The sequence below is a fragment of the Bufo bufo genome, chromosome 8, assembly GCF_905171765.1.
Source record: "Bufo bufo chromosome 8, aBufBuf1.1, whole genome shotgun sequence".
Lineage (NCBI taxonomy): Eukaryota > Metazoa > Chordata > Amphibia > Anura > Bufonidae > Bufo > Bufo bufo.
Genome location: NC_053396.1, coordinates 104,637,177 through 104,660,890, shown reverse-complemented (window position 1 = coordinate 104,660,890; position 23,714 = coordinate 104,637,177). Strand labels below are relative to the sequence as shown.

Genomic DNA, 23,714 nt, shown 5'->3' with positions numbered 1-23,714 from the left:
CCTCTACATAATAAATATGATGAAGAAATCATATAGAAAATTTTCCAAATGAATATTGTACAGTCAGTCATAACTTAACTAAAGGTGGCCCGGATCTCACAGACGGAGAAGCTGGGGACACATAAAATAGTAGTCCTACGCCGAGCTGTATGGGGTCGGCAGATCTGAGTAAGTCACCAATGCCATTTTTTTAGAGTCTTGAAAGATTTCATGTCTATGAACTCTTCTCTTTAAATCATAAACCCTCTAGCTATATTGTACAGATGTAGTAGAGTTAACACACATGCTTTATGAGACGTGTTATCTAAAATAAATGCGTTAAGCAAACACCTTCAATTGCTTTTCAATGGCTTTTGTTTCAAGATAACGCAATGAGTTAAGAAATTTGAGAGCGTTTGTGTGTTAACCCTGCTACATCTGTAGCACTGTCAGATAACGTCCTATGGCACGCAGGGTTGTGCTTTTAATATAACATGGCGCAGTTTCTTGTCTCTTATATTGCCACTTACAGCCAATAATACATAAAAGGCCAAACTTGTGCAGCTCAGGTATCCCTTGTCCAAATACGACATGTTTCTGTAGACTGTCATTTATTACTATGGCCCATAGTAACAACAACAGGACACAGCAGTTGACTATAATCTTAAATATAATAGTAAATTTGACACATCTACACAAGTGGAGATTCTCAGGCATGTATATACACAGACATCAACAGGCAGAGCTCAGTGATATTGGTAGCTGCACTAGTGAGTTACACTGTATAATGAATGCATCTTGTGTCCATTTTGTGTCCACTGCAGAAGGTATGTGAGAGTCGGCATTGACAATATAAGAAACACGGAGATTCCAATTCTTTAATCAGACCATTCATTCTCATCCAATTCCGAGTCGTCATCAGACTCACTGTACTCCACAGCAATCCTGCGGGATAGGATTGTAGCCACGTCGTTTCCAACCGGCTCCTTCTTTGCCTCCTGTTCTCTCTGCTCTTGGACTTTCCGAAGCTGGATACCTAAACAACAACCAGAAACGCAGCCTTTAAGACTAAAAATACGAGTGCCGAGAGAGGAAACCGATTTCTAATTTGCTCTATAGTTTTCATTGAGATTAAAACAAGGTTCTTGAAAAATATAACTGGGGGAATCGATCATAATGGCAATATCTGAAGTCAGTTTTGCTTGAGGCTGTGCTGGTGCACTTTGCAAGTTGTTTGTTAAATCTGGCTCATCTTTAAAACTAAAACTTTTATCTAGAAATGCTCCGTTTTTTTACGCCATCCTCCCTACTGGAGTGAGTTTATGATTTTTTTGTAAAAAACATGGATTGAAATTCATTAAAATTGCTAACCACGCCTACGTTTCCACTCACTTTGGAGAAGTGTCAGGCGTTCACATCACATCGCTATGCAGTGCTGTACTGTGAGGGTTGCCATTCCTCCCAGGCAAGTCCCAGCTGCTGGACTTGTCAGAGTGACTGGAAACCAAGCCAATCAGGTTTCCGTTTCTGACTCTGTGTCCAATCCCAGAGCTAGGCGGAGGATTTAAGACCGCTGTTTCCTCTCAACCATGCCTGAGATTGCAGTTAGTATTCTAGGCTCTACACTGTGTGACTTCATGCTGATATTCTTGGAGATCTGATTTCTGTCTTGCTTTTTGGATTTACTCTTATGCCTGCTATTCCTGTTTATATCGACTCGCCTAGTAACTGACCCGTGCTCTGCATTTACTGTGTATGTATTTTTCCTGGTTTTGACCCTTCTTGTTTTTGTTGCACCTCCCTGGTCATTCTGTAAGGTCTGCTACTTGTGTGTCCACATTAATCCTCAGAAGTATTCTGGGTCCCTAGCATCCAAATCCATCCTGTCTTGCAGACGACTGGTGAAAACCTAGGGGTAGCCTTAGTTTCATACCTCCCACAGTGGTTTGGGAAGGCTGATAGCAGTTTTTGGGTTCACTGGCTGTGGTTCAGATGGTGACTCTAGTACATCAACCCTGTAATATACTACAGGGCCAAACCTACCGCCTCATCGCGTCGGCTTTCTTACACATCTACATGGTAAACCTGGCAGACGTATTATTAGATGCCCACTATATTACTGTATGAGCATTAAATTCAGAGCTCAGAATAACGTGAGAGGAAATCAGTTCTCAAATGTTTCCATAGAAAACATTTTGGTTACAAGTAACCAAGCAATAATGCATCTCAAGTATTTCCATAAATACCCAGGTCAGAACACAAAAAGAGGACTCTTAATTATGATGACAGAGAAAAGACCACTTACCTCTGCGGATTGCAGCTAGGAGGTCACTCCTGGCATCACTCATAGGAATGAGCGGAATCTGAGGTTTCCTTGGTTCCACAGTGACCGCGAGTGGGGAAGCGGAATGAACAGGGGAAGCGGTAACAGTTAGAGGACCTGGGGGCGGTGGGGGAGGGGCTATGGGTGGTCCCAAAGAACCAATTTGAGGAGGAGAACCAGTGTATGGGCAGGGGGGAGCTGGAGGTGGGGCAGGGATATATGAGGACATGGAGGCAGCTACATTGAGAGCTACAGGAGTGGGGGCAGCGATTGGGCTGTCGAAAGCTGTTTGTGCAGAAGGAATTACAGGAGGAGGCGGTGGAGGGGCAGGAGGCACAAAATATTCAATCACTGTCCCTTGTTGACCACTGAAAGAAAAAAAAACACATTACAGTTCCTGTGAGTGAATAATTCAGTATTCTGTAATATAGCCATATAATTAGACATGTAGGCGCCATAATTCATATATAAAGTCACTATTTTTAGAAACATTTATCTTCTGTGTCTTACATAAAAGAAGACTAAAATCTACCCCATGTCCGAGCTGGCATAGATTTTTAGTTTAGACGCACGGACTGCTGGAAATGAGGCTAAATTATGATGAGGGTATTAGCCCGTCATAAATTAGGAGCGTCCTCTGGCACTGCAGGGGATATCAGCGTAAAACTTCCCCTCTTGTCTTTGCAAATTCATCCCGCTCTTGTTTACCTACACAGCTCAGCTATAACTGTCTCTCCAAAAATACTGCCTAGCCTGGCTATGTAGCAGAGCAAGATGCATGACACCGACCTTTTCAAGGAACTATCTGAGTTAGGGCTCCTGCACACGACCATATCCGCAAAACAGACAAGTATAGGACGTGTTCTATTTTTCTGCAGGGCCGTGGAACGGACTTACGGACGCGACAACACATGGGTGTGCTGTCCGCATCTTTTGCTGCCCCACTGAGATAAATGGGTTCGCATCTGATCCACAAAAAATGTGGATTGGATGTGGACCAAAGCTAAGGCTGTGTACAGGACTCCTTAGGCTAATTTCAGACAAGCTTGTCCACTGTGGAAAACATGCTCCGCCATGGACACTGCTCCTTTCACAGGACCACACAGCATTATAATGATTTATAATGCTGTGTGTCTCTGGTCGACCTTGCATCTACTGAATTATACTGACAGCATTATGTCAGCACAATTCAGTAGATGTAAGATCGGGCAAAGACGCACAGCATTATAAATCATTATAATGCTGTGTTGTCCTGTGAAAGGAGCAGTGTCCATGGCGGAGCATGTTTTCCACAGTGGACAAGCTTGTCTGAAATTAGCCTAAGACTTAAAGGGGTTATCCAGGCTTTTCATGTTGATAGTCTAGCCTCAGGAGAGACCATCAATATCGGATTGGAGCGGGTCTTACACCCACACATCTGGAGATTAGCTGTTTTGTTGTAGCATCATTGCTGTAACAACACAGCTCTGTCCAGTGTGTAGTGGATGGAGCTGGTGAATGGTAGCAGTGCTGCAGACAGAGCTGTAGTCCCAGCGAAGACTTCTGATGCTGGAGCTACAACAGCTGATCGGCAGGGGAGAAGGATGTTGGAACCTCCGCCAATCTGATATTGATGGTCTATCTTGAGCATAGGCAATCAATATCAAAATCCTGGGCACACCCATGGGTTATGCCTCATGTGGGATCTGAGGTGGTGCTGCATGACACAACAGACAATAACAGCACAGAAATAATCCCCGTGTCATGCACCGCACCCTCAGACCCTGCACTAAGCCTACATCCCTACAACAATGTATCAGTTGTGTCCAGGTTTTTCCTTTAAAGAGGACCAGTCATCTCTTCTCACATGTCTATTTTAATAAATTATTGTGTACTAATATGACAATTCTGGAGCATATTTTTTAACTCTGCATTGTGCTGTTCCTCTCTTACTCCTCCTAGAAACTTAAAGGACATCTGTCACCAGCTACTTCCTTATCAAACTATTTGTATAGACACATAGCTGTAGTTCACCTGACTAAAACAGGTGATCCCAGGCTCCGTTACTGAGTTTTGATACTTTTTCTTAATATGCATATTAAACTGTTGGTGCAATGAGGGCATCACGTCACTCTTGTTGCACCCAAGCTCCACTCCTTTCTGTGGCTATCGCTTCCCTTGCTGCTTTGCCGCTGCCTGCTCCTGTCAATCAAAGCAGTGAGGGAGGGGCTGACCACAGAAAGGAGTGAAGCTTGGGTGCAACAAGAGCAAGGGGCGACACCCTCATTGCACCAAAGGCCTATTTTGCATATTACGAAAAAGCATCAAAACTCGGGAATGGGCATTGGATCAACACAAAAAAAAAACGTTGTTTTAACCAGGTGAACCACAGTGTCTATGCAAACAGCTGGTGACATATTCCTTTTAAAAATTCATTGATAACAAGGTACAGTATTACCATTTGGGGGGTGTATTATTTTACAAGAACATCCAGATCACAATATATTTATACATCTCTGGGAGGAAAAACATACCCAATGCAGAGATCTAAGGAAAGATGCTCAAGAAAGTATTTCCTAAAACATGTCAGGAAAGAGACAGGTCCTCTTAAGCCTAGCTTTGCCTTGGTGAGTATCCCTAGTAGTGAGCCCATAGGTTAAAGGCTGTCCTTTGAGCTTCTGCAGGTAGAAGGGACCCTACAGCATATCTATATGCATACAAATAGAGCCCTTTCTACAACAGACCGACCACGTCCCTGCTCGCCAGCAGCCAACATGCATAAGACAAAAGACTGCCTAATAATAATATAGATATATGCCCCAACTTCTCAAGTCGATTTATTAATAAAGCAGGAAACGGACAATATGTGACATCCTATAAAATATTACACTGAATGAGACGGACACAGTCCACGTCTTGTGCACTAGTCTTCTCTATGGGCCCATGGTTTCATCACGCTCAAATTTCTATATCTGTCACTGAGGTTAGTTAAATGCCTCTTGGTAATGAGTCTGAATGGCATCTGGTTCTCGTTCTGGGATTTAAAGGGGTTTTCCAGGATTTTAATATTGATGACCTATCCTCAGGATAGGTCATCAATATCAGATTGGCGGTGGCCCAACACCGGCACCCTCGCCGATCAGCTGGTTGAAGAGAAGGCTGCTCTCTGTGTAAGCGCATTCTTTACCTGCAAATCGCAGAGGCGAGCAGGAGTAATTACAAGCCATCGCATTAATTTCAATCGGACGACTCGTTCCTATTCAAGTGTATACTACAGAGCCCTTCCATAGAAGTGAATGTAATTACATCTGCTCGCCGCTGCGCTGTCGACGGCGAAGAGTTAAAGAATGAAGGGAAGGCTGCGCTGGCATGGAGCACAGTCTTCTCTTTAACTAGATGATCGGCGGGGGTGCTGCTGATCTGATATTGATGGCCTATCCTGAGGATAGGTCATCAATATTAAAATCCTGGAAAAGCCCTTTAATGCTTACAGCTGTCACAGGTTGTAGAAAGAGGTAGTGAGCTCTCCAAGGTGCTGAAGACTTGTCTCCTACAGGACTAACACGAATTCCGTGAACTATGGACATCAGTGGCAGAGTAGTCGTACAATCTTCAGACATACCCTATCTGTGCAGCGGGGAGAATGGAGCCCTTACTGTACCTTAAAGCCTATGGACACCTTTAAGGGGATTTTTTGAAAATCTTTTCATTCCGCTCATGTTAGGGGTAATTTCAATTGGTCTTGATTTAAAGATTTTCAACAGTTTTTCCTCAACAGCTTTCACTTCCAGTGCATTTACAGACCAGTGCTGCGCTAATGGATCAATCTGTAGCCCTTTTCTGTACTTTCCTAACAGCTCATAAGCACTAAATACTTATCAGTTTAGGAACTTAGCATAAAGGGGTTGGCCCATCTGGGACATCGATGGAATATCACTAAGATATACCATCAATGTCAAGTCGTACCTGTATATAGGGAACGGGGCCCCACAAAGTGAAGGAGAGGACACTGCACATGCACCTATCATATCCTAGCGATATGTCATCAATGTCCCAGATGGGCCAACCCTTTTAAAATAGGGGTTTATGAGCTGTCAGTTCAGAGATAAGGGCTACAGGTAGTGCCATCAGGGCAGCTCTCTGATGGATTCACTGAGAAATAGGAAACAATAGTCTGCAAATGCACTGAAAGTTTAACGCTGTAGAGGAAAAACTGTTGGCATTTTTTTTAACATAAAAAACAACTGAAAAAAAGATTTTAGCTCAAAATGAGTAGTATGCAATGATAAAACTACACCCAAAGTTGTCCATAGCTTTTAAGATATGGCAAGAGCTCCATTCTCACTGCTGCAGAGATAGGGCTGTATGTCTATGGGGTGCACAACTCTTCGGCCACTGATGTCCATACTTTATGGAATACATGAAAATATGTCAGATGGTGTCTATGTGTTTATGAGGCGCATAAAATGGTCTCTCATGTAGCAGCTAGACGGGAGCGGTAGAGAAAGGTATGCGGAGATTGGTTATCTGTCCAGTGGTGTTGAGGTCACCGCACAGATGCTGGATAGATTCTCATTGCTCTCTCTGCCTCTACCTTTCCCCTCTTCTCCTCCTATTAAGTATACTGAAAAATGCGCGGAACCCTTAGTAAGGTCACATTCACATGACTGTGCGACGGCCATGACCGTTTTGCGGAATGCAAACCGCATATCCGCCAAACATGGGTACTGGCAGTGCTCATTCCGCATTTCAGTGAGGACCCATTGACGTCAATGGGTTTGTGATCTGCAATATGCGACAAAAGATAGGACATGTCCTATCTTTTGCGGCGTGGAGGCAGGGACGTGGAAACACATGGAAGCCCTTCCACGTGCTTTCAGGTCTGTGCCTGCATGCCTCAAAAGATAGAACACATCCTATTTTTTGTTGCATCTTGCAGATCACAAACCCATTAAAATCAATGTGACTGAACCCTAAGGAAGGTTGTGTGAATGAACTCTAAGGAAGAATTGCAAGAGATGTAGAGAAAAGGGACCCTTCAGCAGATGGCAGGCTGCTGTTTATGGTAACCTGTATTCTGTCAGAAGAACTGTCAGACATAGGATGTAGTAAAAACAACACACTGATGAGCTGCTGAAAAAAATAGGGGCAAAATATTATATGAGGAACCATGTGTTATCAGTCTTATAACATTACCTGGTAGTTAATATAGTTTGCATTTTTGTTTTATTTTTTTGGGAGTAAACATTAACCCTTAGAGAACCCTGAGATTTTCCATTTTAGCGTTTTTGTTTTTCACTCCCCGCTTTCCCATAGTACTAACTTTTTTATTTTTCTGTTCACATAGCCTTATGAGGGCTTAATTTTTGCAGGACAAGTTGTATTTTCTAATGGCGCCATTTACGGTTGCATACCAGGTAGTGGGAAGTGGAAAAAAAATATTCAAAATGAGGTAGAATTATTGTTCCACACTGTACACTATGCGTTAAAATTGACCAATCTTCATTCTCGAGATCAGTACGGTTACAACTTTACCACACCTGTAAGTATTTTTATTTTAAGGAAAGGGGGGTGATATGAACTTTTATATATTTTTTTTTATTTGTAAAACCTTTTTTTTCCTTTTTTCTTTTTAAGTCACCCTGGGTGACTATAATTGGCAATCCTTAGATTGTTTATTGTGTTCATTGACGGCTATATAGCCGTCATTGAACACTTAATTTTCAATATAACAATACAGTGCTGCCACCTAGTGGCATGTATTGGTATATTCATCTTATAGACTCTGAAACCTGCTTGAGGCTTCGGTCTATTAGAATACTGTAACAGGTTCCCCGATCTCAGCCGGGGAAAGCTGTTACCTTCCACTTCCGGACTGCTCTGATGCCGTGGTCACATTTGACCTCGGCATCTGAAAGGGCTTATCACATACATGTGCCGCAGGTGTCTGCTATTTAAAATAGCAGAAACCCGGCGGCTATGGTGCCTGCTGCACGTGCGATACGGACTTCCGTCGTAAATGTACGTCGTACATGTACGTCGGAGGTCCTCAAGGGGTTAATGGTCTCTTATGGCCTGAAATAAATGGATCTATTGGTCACGGTATTTAAAATATCTAACATCTATGAGACGAAATGAAGAAATCCTTAACAATTAAATATCACAGATTGCAAATCACACATCAGTAATAAACTTCAGATTTGGAAAATAGGAAGATGCAAATGTACTTCATAATAAATGGAACACAACTATCCAGCAAATTCAGCTACTGCAAGGACCTACACGTAGGTTTGTTTCAGTGCTGAAGCAGTTAATAAAAATAGCTGTCTCCTTCCTCTCTTCAGACATGATCGAATGTGTCACTTACCCATAATCCTTCAAGACCTGAGGCCGTGGGCCATTGAGAATGGCCTCTGGTGGCTGTGGTACATGCGCCTGCTGGGCTCTGTTCAGACTGTTCTGCCGGCTACCCGGGGCGGATGAGCGGTAGCCATGCTCTTGTGCTTGACTGGCCATTAGTATGATCTCTTTGTTCTCTGCGGTCAGGTGAGGGATAGCAGCCAGGATCTGCTGAGTGGGGTGATTGGGACTGGCCGGATACGAGTGATCAAGATCTGAAGCATGCGACCTGCAGAAATACAATATGTGGAAGTACATAGGATCAGTTATATCTAATGGTGCTGACGTCCCACCCAGGATGAGAGGGGTTAAATAAATATGCTACGCTCCAAATACAGAAAAGATTATTTATAAAATGCATGTTGTTGGGAATACAACAGCAAAATGTATATTTTATAGAAAGGTAGGACTAGAACATACACATATGCATTTACATGGTAAACGTTGCTTACATTTTAACATATGTTTTGGGACATGATGAGGAGCGTATCCCCTCCAACAACCCCAAAAATATGAAACTACCGTCTGTTTCACAGCCAAAAGATATTTCAGTGTGGACATATTGTGTGTGGAACCTGCCTATTATCAGGGGATAGTGATCCCTCGGATGAAGTCACATGATATGGAGATGGTGAGAACCTGTTATCTGGCCTGAACTCCTTATCATAGGCCATCATGTTCCATTCTAGCCTCCTGTTCCGAGCTTTCCGAACCTTCTTCACTTCCCGGGTGGGATCTTCCACTTGCCTCTGCTCCTGGAGACATACAAGAGGTTACTCATACACATCTTGTGATAAGGAAAGTTGTAAACTATATTGTTTGACAGAAACCACATCAGAACCAGAGAGACAGGGCGCGCAGGCTACAGCAGTCTTTCTCAACCTGGACATGCATTGCTCAGAAGCTCTACTGCAGGAATGCCCAACCTTTTCTGGTCTGAGGGCTGCACTGTCAGATTAAACCCCAAGGGCCACAGTAAACGTTAAAGAGGTATTACCATCTTAGACATTTATAGCATATCAAGAATATATGCCATAAATGTCTGATTGGTGCTGGCTCCACTTCTTGGACTCCCATCTTTCAGTAGAATGGGGGTCCCCTTCTCCCCAGTCAGCAATTTAGAGGTGGGAAGACCATGCATGCAAGTGGCTCTTGTAGATAAGGCTCCATTCAGACGTCCGTAGTGCATTGCGGAACCGAAAATTGCCGACACCCCCATAGAAATGCCAATTTTTGTCCGTAATTGCGGACAAGAATAGGACGTGTTCTATTTTTTTACAGCGCTGCGGACCGGAAGATCGGGCCGCGCTCCGGAAATGCAGATGCGGAGAGCACATAGTGTGCTCTCCGCATCCATTCCTGCCCCATTGAGAATGAATGGGTCCGCACCCGTTTCGGATATTGCGGAACGGATGCGGACCCATTCCACGGATGTGTAAATGGACCCTAAGGGTGTTGTGTTAACAGCCTAACATTTTACAATTTCCATAAACTACAGTGGAGAGAGTCACTTGTATATATGGTCGAGTCACTAACTCATATACACAGTGCACCATCAGTACCTGCCGGTCCCGGCTCCTGAGCTGTTTTCCACTACTCTCTGACATGGAAACCATACATGAACCCACACATAGGAAAGCATTTCTATGTCCAAATGTTTGGGGGCCATACAGAATGCATGTGGCCCCCAAGCTGCAGGTTGTGCACCCCTGCTCTACTGATTTTGTCCATAGAGTTAAATTATAAAATGCAGGCTACCTGCAGCCAACAATAGCGAGAGGTTACTGCATATGAATTTATACAGCTTTCCCTGAGTTTAATATAAGCTGTACACATTCAGTGGTGGCTGCAGACAATAAGAATTGCATCATTGTATAGCTATGATTTCAGAGATTACCATGTATTTGTGCTGCCCTGTCAGGATTCCATACATTAGGACGGATTTACTAATCCTGTCTAATATGTACAGTAGATCATTGGTCACCAACGTTCGGCACTCCAGCTGCTGTGAAACTACAACTCCCAGCATGCACATTTGCTCAGCTATTCTTGTAACTCCCACAGAAGTGAATGGAGTATTCTGGGAGTTGTAGTGTCAGAACAGCCGGAGTTCGCTGATCCCTGATTTAGACATCGTAAACTTGGACCAGGCTGGGATTTACTGTGGCACTATTATTTAGCCCTGTGTTTTTTCCCTCCACAACCATCATTTATGGTACAACATATTTATAACACGTTTTGCATTTACATGATTGTTTCTTATTCTGTATATTTGGTGTTGATGTTCTTCATGTATTACCCAAGTCATTGTCATTTTGCTATTGTGACATTATTTACTGTTGAATACTTTCCACTTGACACCCGTCTAACGACCATAAAAAATAGGTACACTATGTTAAAAAGGGCCCTTCAGAGGTTCAAAAAAATACCTCAACCACTTGCACTCGAGCGAACGCTTTATCCACACTGGAGGCAGCAGGATCTGAAGCTCCCGTGACGTGACATCACTACGCTGGAAGAGGCAAGTCCTGGTCACTTCAGTGCGAATCAAGTGTTCCCTGCGTGCAAGTGAATGATGTGAGAATTTTTAATATATTTGTTTTGCCAGCACTACCGGGGTGGGGCAGCTGAGAGGGGGAAATTATATATACTGGGGGCACTATAGGCTGCATTGTTTATACTGGGAGGGGGGGCCACAATTGGGAGCATTATTTATACTGGGTGGCACAGTACAGTACATTATTTACATTGGGGGGCTATGGTGGTCATTTGATTTCCAGGGGCACTAGGGGGGCATTATGTATACTGTGAGGGCACTGCAGGGGTGGGGATGTTAAAAAAAGATAAAAGCATATGAAATTCATTAATTTTTAATGGCTGTTAGAAATGGATGCAAAACGGGCACTAAGACATTGACTTCTAGGATATCTGCCTTACATCTGGTGGCATTAGAGGCGGAGCTTGTTAAGAGCTCATTTGCATCCCTTTTCTCCCAGAATTCCAGAGGAGCATGTATGTCCTATAAGACTCCTCACGCTGATTAAGGCGCTCTCTCCCTAAAGAGAGATAGTACCCCCCTAAAACGGGCACTAAAAACGGATAAATGGACGGCCAGAAAATGGATCCATAAACTGATGAAAAATGGCCATGAAAAACTGACAGTTTATCCATTTTTAATGGTCATGTGAATGTATCCTAACTTGGAAACGGTATAGCTGTGCTGCACTGCACTGTTTCCATAGCTCCAATGCACTGCAATAGAAGCTACTGATCCAACAGTGCGCTGGGCCGCTCCGCTGTTTCCTACTTAGTCGCATCTCACCTTAGTAACGCTGAGATGCGACAGCCCCTTTAAATCATGCCGCTTGTCTAGCAAGGTGCAAAAATTCCCTAAAACATATAATAACAGTGGGACAAGACATGTGCGCCAATGATTTGTCACAAACTGAGCCAGAACGATGGCGTCTGTGGGCTAAATTCTAGCTCTTAGACCCTCATATAAGAAAAGGATAGGATCAGGATGCACATTTCAGCACACAAAGACTGTAAGTGGTGCAGTCTTTAAGATGTTGGAAATATACATATCTCATCATCTCTATTTCTAAATTAAAATTCATGTAAAAAGATAAGATAGACAAGACCCTGGAGCTGAAATCCACACTGCTTCCTTTTTGCACACAGATAAGCTGGAGACAATGTTCCTAATGGCATTGCGTGACATGTCTAGGTGACAAGACGCTAACACGTCACAACATATAATCATCAGAGAGATGCGCACTACACTTTCTGCCACACAGATCCGCACTGTTTATTTCATGGTTGTTATTATCCCGCCCCAAAAGTGTCAGCGTTCCTGTGCTATTAGAAGAAGTAGAATAGGACTGTCAGACTGAAAGTATTGTGCCATATGTTCCCTGCACAATACACACTGTTCTGTTCCTGTCATGATCTCTATCATCAGCATAGTAATGGGAGAACTGTTTTGTCAATGAAAATTTTCCATAGGACTGCTCCTGTCTATCAAGCCATTCACCCTAAGCAACTACCTCAAACACATACCTTTTTAACGAGTGGTTATTTCAGTCAACGTTGCTCTTCTATCAGCTTGAATCAGTCGGCCCATTCTCCTCTGACCTCTAGCATCCACAAGGCATTTTTGCCCACAGGATTGCCGCATACTGGATGTTTTTCCCTTTTCACACCATTCTTTGTAAACCCTAGAAATGGTTGTGCGTGAAAATCCCAGTAACTGAGCAGATTGTGAAATACTCAGACCGGCCCGTCTGGCACCAACAACCATGCCACGCTCAAAATTGCTTAAATCACCTTTCTTTCCCATTCTGACATTCAGTTTGGAGTTCAGGAGATTGTCTTGACCAGGACCACCCCCCTAAATGCATTGAAGCAACTGCCATGTGATTGGTTGACTAGATAATTGCATTAATGAGAAATAGAACAGGTGTTCCTAATAATTCTTTAGGTGAGTGTATGTAAAAGAGGGGCAGTCTGAACACATTTGGTCACTACTTGAGGGGCCAGTCTGATAGAAGCAGTTAAAGGCAGGTACAGCCTGCCACCTACTGCTCCATAAGTTAAAGGGGCTGTATGGGTTCAGATCTGGTCCCGGACTTACCCATATTTTCACTCAGGCAGCCCTCTTATGTTAGCATCGAAGCATGTCATGCTCCGGAGTCTCCCTTGCCGTGCGCAGGATCGCGCAGGGAAAGGGCTCTTTTATTTACCATAGCAAAGGAGAGTATCGGAGCATGAAATGCAAAGGATGCTCTTGTCAGGGGATGAAATGCAAAGGATGCTCTTGCCTGTGTGAAATTCTGTGTATGTTCGGGCTCAGCTCTGAACCCGGACAACCCCTTTAAAGTGTAAGTGCAAGATAGGCCTACTAAAGTGTCCAGTTGGTGCTGCACTGCCACTAATACATGCCTGTCTTCTCATACATAGCACCACTCATGCCAAGTTAGAAAATGACCCAGGCACAGGGTGAATGTGTGGTAATGGTCTATGTATCACATGTATATGTTGTATATATTGGGTGTATCTGTTATTATGCCCATATCATAGTTCGAGCACAGAAATTTTATTATTTAGTTATGGTGTTCACAAATTTGGCCACAGAACCCCAATTATATTTGGGAACAGTAATGCTAAATTATTTGCGCTGTCTTCTGACACCTACGCTGTGCCTCATAAACTCAGTGCTTGCACTCACAGTGCGCTGGGGCCGAAAAAAGTCATTCCACCCGGAAGCAAACGTGCCGACGGCTTCAGAGACAGAGGACGAATGCTTCTGGGTGGAATAACTCTGTCTGCTCCTGCGAACAGCTGTAAGTGTTTTGTGGTCCGCAAATCGCGGATCCGAAAAACATGGATCCCGGCCGAGTGCATGCCACCATTTATTTTCTAACTTCTGTAGAAATGTCCTATCCTTGTCTGAGAAATGGACAAGAATAGGACATGTTCTATTTATTTTGCGGGGCCGCAGAGCGGAAGTGCAGATGGAAACCGGTGTGCTGTCCTCATCTTTTGCAACCCCATTGAAATGAATAGGTCTGCATCCAATCCGCAAGACATGCAAATCTGATGCAGACAGAAACTACGGTCATTTGCAAGAGGCCTTAATCTAAAGATTTTGTAGATGAGATTGGAAAAAATAGCGCAGGTTTTGTAACACTTACTTTCTGTCTTCTCTTCTCCTTCCTCTTGTCCTCAGTAGCTTGTAACATTTTTTCCTTCCACAAATTAAAGAAATATGAAGGATCTGTGTAAAATCGAAGACCATCTTTCCGATCATCTCTAAAATATAGAAAACAATTATTTTAGGTGAACCAAACACAAATCTGGAAATCATTGGGGGTAAACGTACTAGTGTCAGATATAGATAGACCCCACCAGCAAGCACATAGTGATGAAGATGGCTACCAAGATGCACTGCTGTAAAGTGTATATATTTTTTTTTAGAAGAGATCATGATGGAATCACAGTACATTTTGCAGATGGCATTTATAGACAGCTATTACTGGGCTAAACTCATTTAATTCATTTCCTAGGATCCTCCAACCCCTTTAATCATCACAAATTAAGGAGTGTGAGTATAAGGCCTCTTTCACATGACCGTTTTTTTCCCCCGTTTACGGGCCGTTTTTTGCGGTCCGTATACGGTCCGTATACGGAACCATTGATTTCAATGGTTCCGCAAAAAAAACGGAATGTACTCCGTATGCATTCCGTTTCCGTATTTTCGTTTTTCCGTTTTAACATAGAACATGTCCTATATTTGGCCGCAAATCACGTTCCGTGGCTCCATTAAAGTCTATGGGTCCGCAAAAAAACGGAATGCATACGGAAGTGCATCCGTATGTCTTCCGTATCCGTTCCGTTTTTTGCGGATCCATCTATTGAAAATGTTATGCCCAGCCTAATTTTTTCTATGAAATTACTGTGTACTGTATTTGCCATACGGAAAAACGGAACGGAAAAACGGAACGGAAACGGAAACACAACGGAAACAAAAAACGGAACAACGGATCCGTTTAAAACGGACCGCAAAACACTGAAAAAGCCATACTGTCGTGTGAAAGAGGCCTAAGTCTTGTATGTGGCTGAAGGTGCACATAGGCACATGGGTGGAACTACATTTGTAGCATCTGCTATAAGACCAGATTCATATGTTTGGATTCCCAAGTCCATATTCCAGACGTATTTCCCTGCTTGGGTTTAACAATGCATCATAGATCAAGACATGTGAATCCGGCCTAAGGCCTCATTCACACTGTCAGTGTTCGGTCAGTGATTTCCATCAATGATTGTGAGCCAATATCAGGTGCAGGTCTAAATACAGAACAGGTGCATATCCTTCCCTTATACCTTATCTCTGTGGAGTCTTCACATCTGGTTTTGGCTCACAAATCACTGATGGAAATCACTGACCAAACACTTAGGCCTCATGCACACGACCGTTGTGTGGCCGTTGTTCCGTTTTCCGTGATTTTCTGCGGACCCATTGACTTTCAATGGGTCCGTTGAAAACTCGGAAAATGCACCGTTTGTCATCCGCCTCCGTGATCCGTGTATCCTGTCCGTCAAAAAAATATGACCTGTTCTATTTTTTTAACGGACAACGGTTCACGGACCCATTCAAGTCAATGGGTCCGTGAAAAAACACGGATGCACACAAGATTGGCATCCATGTCCGTGATCCGTGTCCATAGGCTACTTTCATACCATTCTATTGTATTAATATCATTGGTGGCACAGTGTGCGGCCCCCCCGACCCCCCCCTCCCTTTAATGTATTATCATTGGTAGCCAGTGTGCGGTCCCCCCCGGCCCCCCCTCCCTCCCTTTTTTGGTTTATCATTGGTGGCCAGTGTGCGCCCCCCCCCCCCGATTGTATTAATATCATTGGTGGCCAGTGTGCGGCCTCCCCTCTCCCCCCCCTAATACTTAGCAATATTAGAAGCATCATACTTACCTGCTGCGCTGTCTGTGACCGGCCAGGAGCTCCTCCTACTGGTAAGTGACAGATCATTAAGCAATGCGCCGCACAGACCTGTCACTTACCAGTAGGAGGAGCTCCCAGCCGGTCACAGACAGCGCAGCAGGTAAGTATGATGCTTCTAATATTGCTAAGTAACCATGGCAACCAGGACTGCAGTAGCGTCCTGGTTGCCATGGTTACCGATCGGAGCCCCAGCGATTAAACTGGGACTCCGATCGGAACTCTCCGCTGCCACCAATGATCGGAGGGGGGGGGGGGCAAGAGGGGAGGCCGCACACTGACCACCAATGATATTAATACAATAGAGGGGGGGCCGGGGGGGCGCACACTCGCTACCAATGATAATACAATAAATGGAGGGAGGGGGGGCCACACACTGGCTACCAATGATAATACAATAAAGGGAGGGAGGGGGGGCCGGGGGGGGACGCACACTGGCTACCAATGATAATACAATAAAGGGAGGGAAGGGGGGCCGGGGGGGGCGCACACTGGCCTCCAATGATATTTAAACTGGGGAGGGAGGGGGGTCTGCCCCCTGCTGCCTGGCAGCCCCTGATCTCTTACAGGGGGCTATGATACGCACAATTAACCCCTTCAGGTGCGGCACCTGAGGGGTTAATTGTGCGGATCACAGCCCCCTGTAAGAGATCGGGTGCTGCCAGGAAGCAGGGGGCAGTCATGTACACAGTTCGTAGTATATTATAACTTGAAGCGTCCCCATCACCATGGGAACGCCTCTGTGTTAGAATATACTGTCGGATATGAGTTTTCACTATGTAACTCAAATCCGATGGTATATTCTAACATAGAGGCGTTCCCATGGTGATGGGGACGCTTCAAGTTAAAATATACCATCGGATTGGAGAAAACTCCGATCCTATGGTATATTAACTCCTGACTTTACATTGAAAGTCAATGGGGCACGGATCCGTTTGTAATTGCACCATATTGTGTCAACGTCAAACGGATCCGTCCACATTGACTTGCATTGTAAATCAGGACGGATCCATTTGGCTCCGCACGGCCAGGCGGACACCAAAACGACTTATTTTTCATGTCCGTGGATCCTCCAAAAATCAAGGAAGACCCACAGACGAAAAAACGGTCACGGATCACGGACCAACGGAACCCCGTTTTGCGGACCATGAAAAAATACTGTCGTGTGCATGAGGCCTTACTGACACTGACTGTGAATTAGGCTTAAGGCGGAGAGGCTGACGGAACACAGCCTCCTTCCAAGAACATCTATAGCTACAGGTACTAATAGTGACTGATTAGCTCCCAGCTCCCAGCATTTGAAGTTGCATTAAAAAAATAAAATAAAAATTTGCAAATGAAAAATTAAAATTGTAAAAAAAATTGTCAAATTGGGGTTAAACGAGAATGCACCAACAGTATATTATCCCCAGTAATTCATCAAATTATATCACTCATTAAATTATCAAAATAACATCACATAATTTCATATAAAACTTCATAAAAAACTCATACAATTAAAGAAAAATGAGATTGATAATTTATGTTGACAACAATTATATGAGTTTTTTATGAAGTTTTATATGAAATTATGTGATGTTATGTTGATAATTTAATGAGTGATATAATTTGATGAATTACTGAGGATAATATACTGTTGGTGCATTCTCGTTTAACTCCAATTGGACAATTTTTTTTACAATTTTAATTTTATGATTAATATTTTAACTTCAAATGCTGGGAGTGCTTGTTAATTAATCAGCCACTATTAGTACCTCCATAGCTTTTGGATGAAGCTCCATATAGCAAAGCACCTTAATTCCAGTTGTTTAAAGGGAGTCTGTCACCTCCATATGGCCATATACAGTGCGTACATGGCTCTGTAGCACACCTATACCGGATTGTAATGGTACCTTTGTTCTTTTCTTTAGACTTGCACCAGCAGGAAAAAAATGAAGTTTAATTCATATGCAAATGAGCACTCGCAAGTGCCCAGGGGCGGCGTTCAGTGTGTAGGTGCCCAGGCTGCTCTGCCATCTTTTCACTTTACTCCTCCCCAGCCTCTGCCTTTGCCTGCCCTCCAAGTCCAGACCTATCGATGAGGCAAGAGAATAGGAGGGCGGGCAAAGGAAGAGACTGGGGAGGAGTAAAGTGAAAAGAAGGCAGAGCAGCCTGGGCACCTACACACTGAACGCCGCCCCTGGGCACTTGTGAGTGCTCATTTGCATATGAATTAAACTTCGTTTTTTTCCTGCTGGTGCAAGTCTAAAGAAAAGAACAAAGGTACCGTTACAATCCTGTATAGGTGTGCTACAGAGCCATGTACGCACTGTATATGGCCATATGGAGGTGACAGACTCCCTTTAAATAGGTTACCCACCATACATACTATTTTATCTACAGGTACTACTTTCCATCCTGCCATTAGTGCTTTCATAAAAGTATTCATGCTTCTTTACATTATGACAGTTCTGGTTACATAGGGAAAAGGTAGTTAGGAGCCACATCAGGAAGGTGACTCTTTTATTTCTTCTATGGGGTCTCCCCTTGTGTAAGTTATTGATCCTGCCCTTGATATACTTGTAAAAGCAGTATGACTATCAAAGGCCTGCAGACCAGAAGCAGCCTATACTTATGTGTCCTTCATTATTTCTAACAGACTTCAAAGTGCACATTATACATTTTACTATAGTATCTGCAGCTACCTAATGCCCTTCTAATTCCTATACCTTATAGAAGAAGTCAGAAGCTGCCGCAATGCCACTTCGCAGAGACGACATGAAACATAATACCTGCCCTTTTTGCAGAAAATGAAAAGGCTAAGAGTCTCTGCCGCTCTGATCAGTTCGCCAGCTAACCTCATTAATAACTATCGGCCACTGCTGTGTACGAGGCTACATTTTGCTTTATTCTTCCATTTTCACTCATTAGCAGGGATCTCACTACAATTTTTACGCCTGCTCAGTTTTTAATTGCATTGCAACAGAATTTCTGAATATGCTTGGCCTTTATAAATAAATGATAGAAAAAGATGTTTCTTGAGCAGTATGAAGTGAATGAACTCTGAACTTATGTTGAAAGAGATTCCAGAATTTAAAAAAAAGTTGGTCAAGAGCAGATAATAGTATAAAAAAATAACCATTACTCACCCATTACATCCTACTGCTGTAGTGCCACTGCTTTTGTAGACCCTGCTGATCCTGCAGAAATGATGTTATCTACATCATTCACATGACCACTGCAAGCTATGACTGGCCCAAGTGGGGATGCTTTCAGGAACGGCAATGGCCAATGAGGTCAGTGATTGGCTGCAGTGGTCATGTCAATTATGGTCATCACTGCAGGATCATCGGAGAGGACCTCAGTGCGGCAGCAGATGTAACAGGTAAATAATGGTTACTTTTTTTTATTTTTAAACCATTTCCTGCTTTTAGCAAACTTTCAGAAAATCCCAGAAAACCCCATAAAAGGGGTTGCGCAAGAATGGAGTTTTTTTTTGGCAAACCCCTCCATTCTGCCAGACCTGCAAAGTGAAGATAACTTACCTGCTTCCCCCCTCCTGCTCCTGTAGGCCTGCAATGCTCCACTGGGGTCCACTGATCAACTAGTCAACATTTGTCATGTTACAAGGGGAGCCGGACACCTCTGTGGCCTATGATTAGCTGCAGCGATGTCAAAGCAGAAACTGACATCGATGGAGCCCAGGGGAGCATTGTAGTCCTGCAGGAGAAGGAGCTTGCAGTGCCGAGAAGCAGGTAAGTCATTTTCCCTTTGTAGGTCTGGCAGACTGAGGGTTTTACCAAAAACCACCCCATTCTTGCACAACCCCTTTAAGCATTCTCAGGATGTATGAAGAGCAATTTTATCTTCATCTGTGTAGGAAAATGCACAGCGCACCTCTACAGACAGATATTTACACATGTCTCTATTATATCTACTGTGCAACACTTACTGTACGTGGACTGTACCAGTCCATAGAGAAAACCAGGGCTGTTACTGTGGCCCGATGAGCTAGTGAGTGTGCAGTCGTATTTGCCTAAAAATGGTTGGCTGGCCTTGTAGTAAAGGGTCTATTTCCCCTCCTGATTTTCGGGCCAATTAGGGGAAATACTTGCTCCCAATGATTGGTCAGTGCAACTGTGCTGCAGATCAGCCAACAAACGAGCGAACGAACGCCTGATTGTCGGCTGATTGCATCTTTCATGAAGCATGTCCTATTATCACATTGCTCTGCGTAATCAGGAATGTGCTGCTGATAATCAGCACAACTAAATGGGGGAGGAAAATTGTGGTAGCAACCATCCCCCCTCCCAATAAACACAGCCAAGCCAGTGCAAACAAGCGGCAATCAATAAGTTTATCAACAATCGGTGCTTGTCCTACCCAAACATCGGGTAGTGTAATAGGATTTAGGGACACCTGAACTGCAGTGTATGGCTGACTTGGGTCTAAAGAGCCCATATAGTAGTCATAGTATTATAACAATACCATATACCATAATAGTACCATACATCATGTGCTGTGTATACATGTGTATACGATTGGTATATCTCTGGTACAGCACTGCGGACTATGTTGGTGCCATATAAACAAATGGAAATGCCTCATGGCTTTATATTCTATATATCACCTGTATGGGGTCAGGATGTTGAGTGGTGGAGGCTTGTCACCTCGTTGGTACATCTCCATAACTGGATTTGGTATGGAATTTCGAGATACCACCTGCTGATTCTGCACTGTGGAGCTTTTAAATGCTTTCCTCATATTTATGTCTTGCAACGATACTGTAAGCACAAAAGAAGCCCAAAGAGAAAGAGATGTGTTACACAAGATCCTACTGCATACAGTTGCAGAATGAAAACAATACATATCATAACAATTCTGTACATATGAAATAACTAAAGCAGCTCACAGCTGTTAAAAAGCTTCAACTAAAGGCTCCCATACGCATTAGTGTATTGTCAACCCATCCCGCCGAGAACGTCAGGTTCGGCCAACACTCTGATGTGTATGGGGAGCCATCAACTCTCCCTGACAGATGATGTCGGGGGAGATAAGCCAACAGTTATTGGATGTGTATGCCCAGCTTAACTTTATGGCTTTGCATCAGCCAAATGTACAGTAGAACTTCTCTAAAGCTAACCATACACATGAGCCTAAAGATTTCAACCATTACAATCTTTTGTCAGGTGAAAAATAAGGTGACAGACCATCATCGTCTGAAAAGAATTCAGCTGTGTTTGACATTTTCTGCAGTCAGACAAAAGATCTTTCATTCAAAGAAAGATTGTTTGTGAACGAGATGTTTCTAGGGAAGAACTGTTCTCAGAAGATCTTTTGTCCATCAACTGGTTTCATTGAACATGTATGGCCAGTTTGAATAACTGTAATGGCCAGTATGGACTGAAGTATGTATGGCCATGTCGGTGAAATCATCATTCACCAGATGTTTGTTTGTTCAACTGCGGTTCAATCATCAACCAACTTCTATCTAATGTGTATGGCCACCTTAACAGCCTTAAAGGATAACTGTCATATTTTTATTTATTTGCTAGTTTATTAGACCTATGCATGTATACCTGAGTTAGTCTGTCAATAATGGCCAAAAGATCTGCAATTACCTTAGAATAACAGCTTTCATTAATGTCTCCTGTCCCTTTCCACTACTCTCTTAAAAGACCATTGCTATGGCTCATCTGTCTCCGGCTAGGAAGACAGAGGGCGGTCCTTCACACTGCATGCCTGCATTAGGCTTCAGAGTGAGGGGGGGGTGTCTCTCAGTAATCCAATCTGATATGCTGCCGGCTACAGCATGTTTGTATGTGACCTGAGGGAATGCAGTTTTGGCCTCAGAGAACTGGCAGAGGAGCCATCTTGAAAAGATCCTCATAATGTAGGATTCAAAACAGCTGTAACTAAGGGGAAAACTCAAGGAAAACAGTGGTAAGTGAAGAAACTAAAGATTGCTTTATGCATAATGCTGCTGCAGCAGTAACATGCAAAAAAAAATTTCTTTAATGAAAATATGACAGTTATCTTTCAATATAAAACAATGTTACATAAATGCATGTCTCTCGTGCAATAATGCTTAGTTTTGCTCAACTTCTACTCAATCAGAGCAGTGTTTCCAAACCAAGTCCTCAAAGAACCCCAATAGGCCATGTTTTTGGAGCAGATTCACACACTGCGTACTTCCACAACCAAATACAGTGGAATGTTAACAAGTGGGCATAATTATAGGCATGCAGCAAATCTGCAGCATGCCCTATCTTTTGTGGGAATGCCGTGGATTTTCCCCAGAGATTTAATTCATTGCAGTGCAAAAACATGTAAATTTCATTGTGGATGTTGATGCAATATTTAAAGGAAACCTGACACTATGAAAATGTTATCCAATCTGCAGACAGCATGTTATAGGGCAGGATTGGCTGAGCAGATTGGTATACAGTTTTGTGGGAAATGATTCAGCATAATTTTGTGACTTATTGATCGAAATCACTGCTCTCTTTGGGCTTGGGAGTCCAGTGGGCAGTCCTATTATTGATAGGAACGCCCACTGGACCCCTAAGCCCAAAGAATGCAGGGGTGTCAAACAATAAGTTACAAGTTATCTTTTGCTTTAAAACTATATATCAAACTGCTCAGCATCTCCTGCTCTATGACATGCTGCTGGCCGATTGACCTGCATGTACAATGTGATGGGTTCAGTTTAAGACTGGTTCTATGGTTCAAATCTGAAGATTTGCTTAAAGAAGCACTCCCACAAAAATGTTTATTCTCTGACCTGTTAGAAAGGTGAATGATGTAAACTTTAGAAAAGGTAATCTTCTTACCAAAGACTGTAGTTGTGAGTTATAATCTCCCTTCTGATCCTCAGCTTTGTCCCACACTGCTTCCGGTCTCCTGTGGTACAGAAGTGTGATGTCTGTCCATGGTCACATGCGCTACCATCCACAGCCATTCACTGACAACAGCGGTGACATTTTTCCTAGAAGGACTTCACCACTGACCCTCTGCGGCCACTAGGGACACATCACCAGTGAATGGCTCCAGCCTTGCATGTGACCACAGATGGGACATCATACGTCCACAGGTGACCAGAAGCAGCACGGATGGGACCCGTGCTGGAACAGAGCAAGCAGTAAATAGGTAAGTGGGTTTCTTTCTTTTAAACGCATTCCAGTCCTTAATTCATTTTGTGAGTTGAACAACCCCTTTTAAAATTGCACCAATGATTTAATGAGACTAACTAGATAGTTAATTTCTCCATAGGAAATTCTTAATATATGAATGTTAGGGTTCCCGGAAGACAGGTTTAGGAAACAATGATTTTTAGTATAGTGCAGGTACAGAAAATGCCTTGTAGTCAAACATAATTTTAGTCATTTTATAATTGAAGACACCCACTGCCTTATGACACTATGTATAATATCAGAAAGTCTGTGACAATTAAAAAAATTACAATTTTGACCTGTAAAATGCTAAAGGTTAATTGTATTTGCAAATAACAATTTTAAATGTGGCACCGTGTGCCAAAAGA

General features: G+C 43.3%; 1 protein-coding gene across 1 annotated transcript in view; it reads right to left on the bottom strand.

The window, feature by feature from the left end:
* Positions 1-857: 857 nt before the first annotated feature.
* The window catches only part of LOC120977257 (wiskott-Aldrich syndrome protein family member 3-like), a 47,938-nt gene continuing 25,081 nt past the window's right edge, over positions 858-23,714 (bottom strand). Inside the window, exons 3-8 of the mRNA XM_040405108.1 lie at positions 20,805-20,958; positions 14,374-14,491; positions 9,260-9,435; positions 8,649-8,909; positions 2,285-2,670; positions 858-1,015 (exon numbers count right to left, since the gene is read on the bottom strand). Coding sequence (XP_040261042.1) covers positions 858-1,015; positions 2,285-2,670; positions 8,649-8,909; positions 9,260-9,435; positions 14,374-14,491; positions 20,805-20,958 — 1,253 coding nt within the window. The remainder of the gene's footprint in view (positions 1,016-2,284; positions 2,671-8,648; positions 8,910-9,259; positions 9,436-14,373; positions 14,492-20,804; positions 20,959-23,714) is intronic.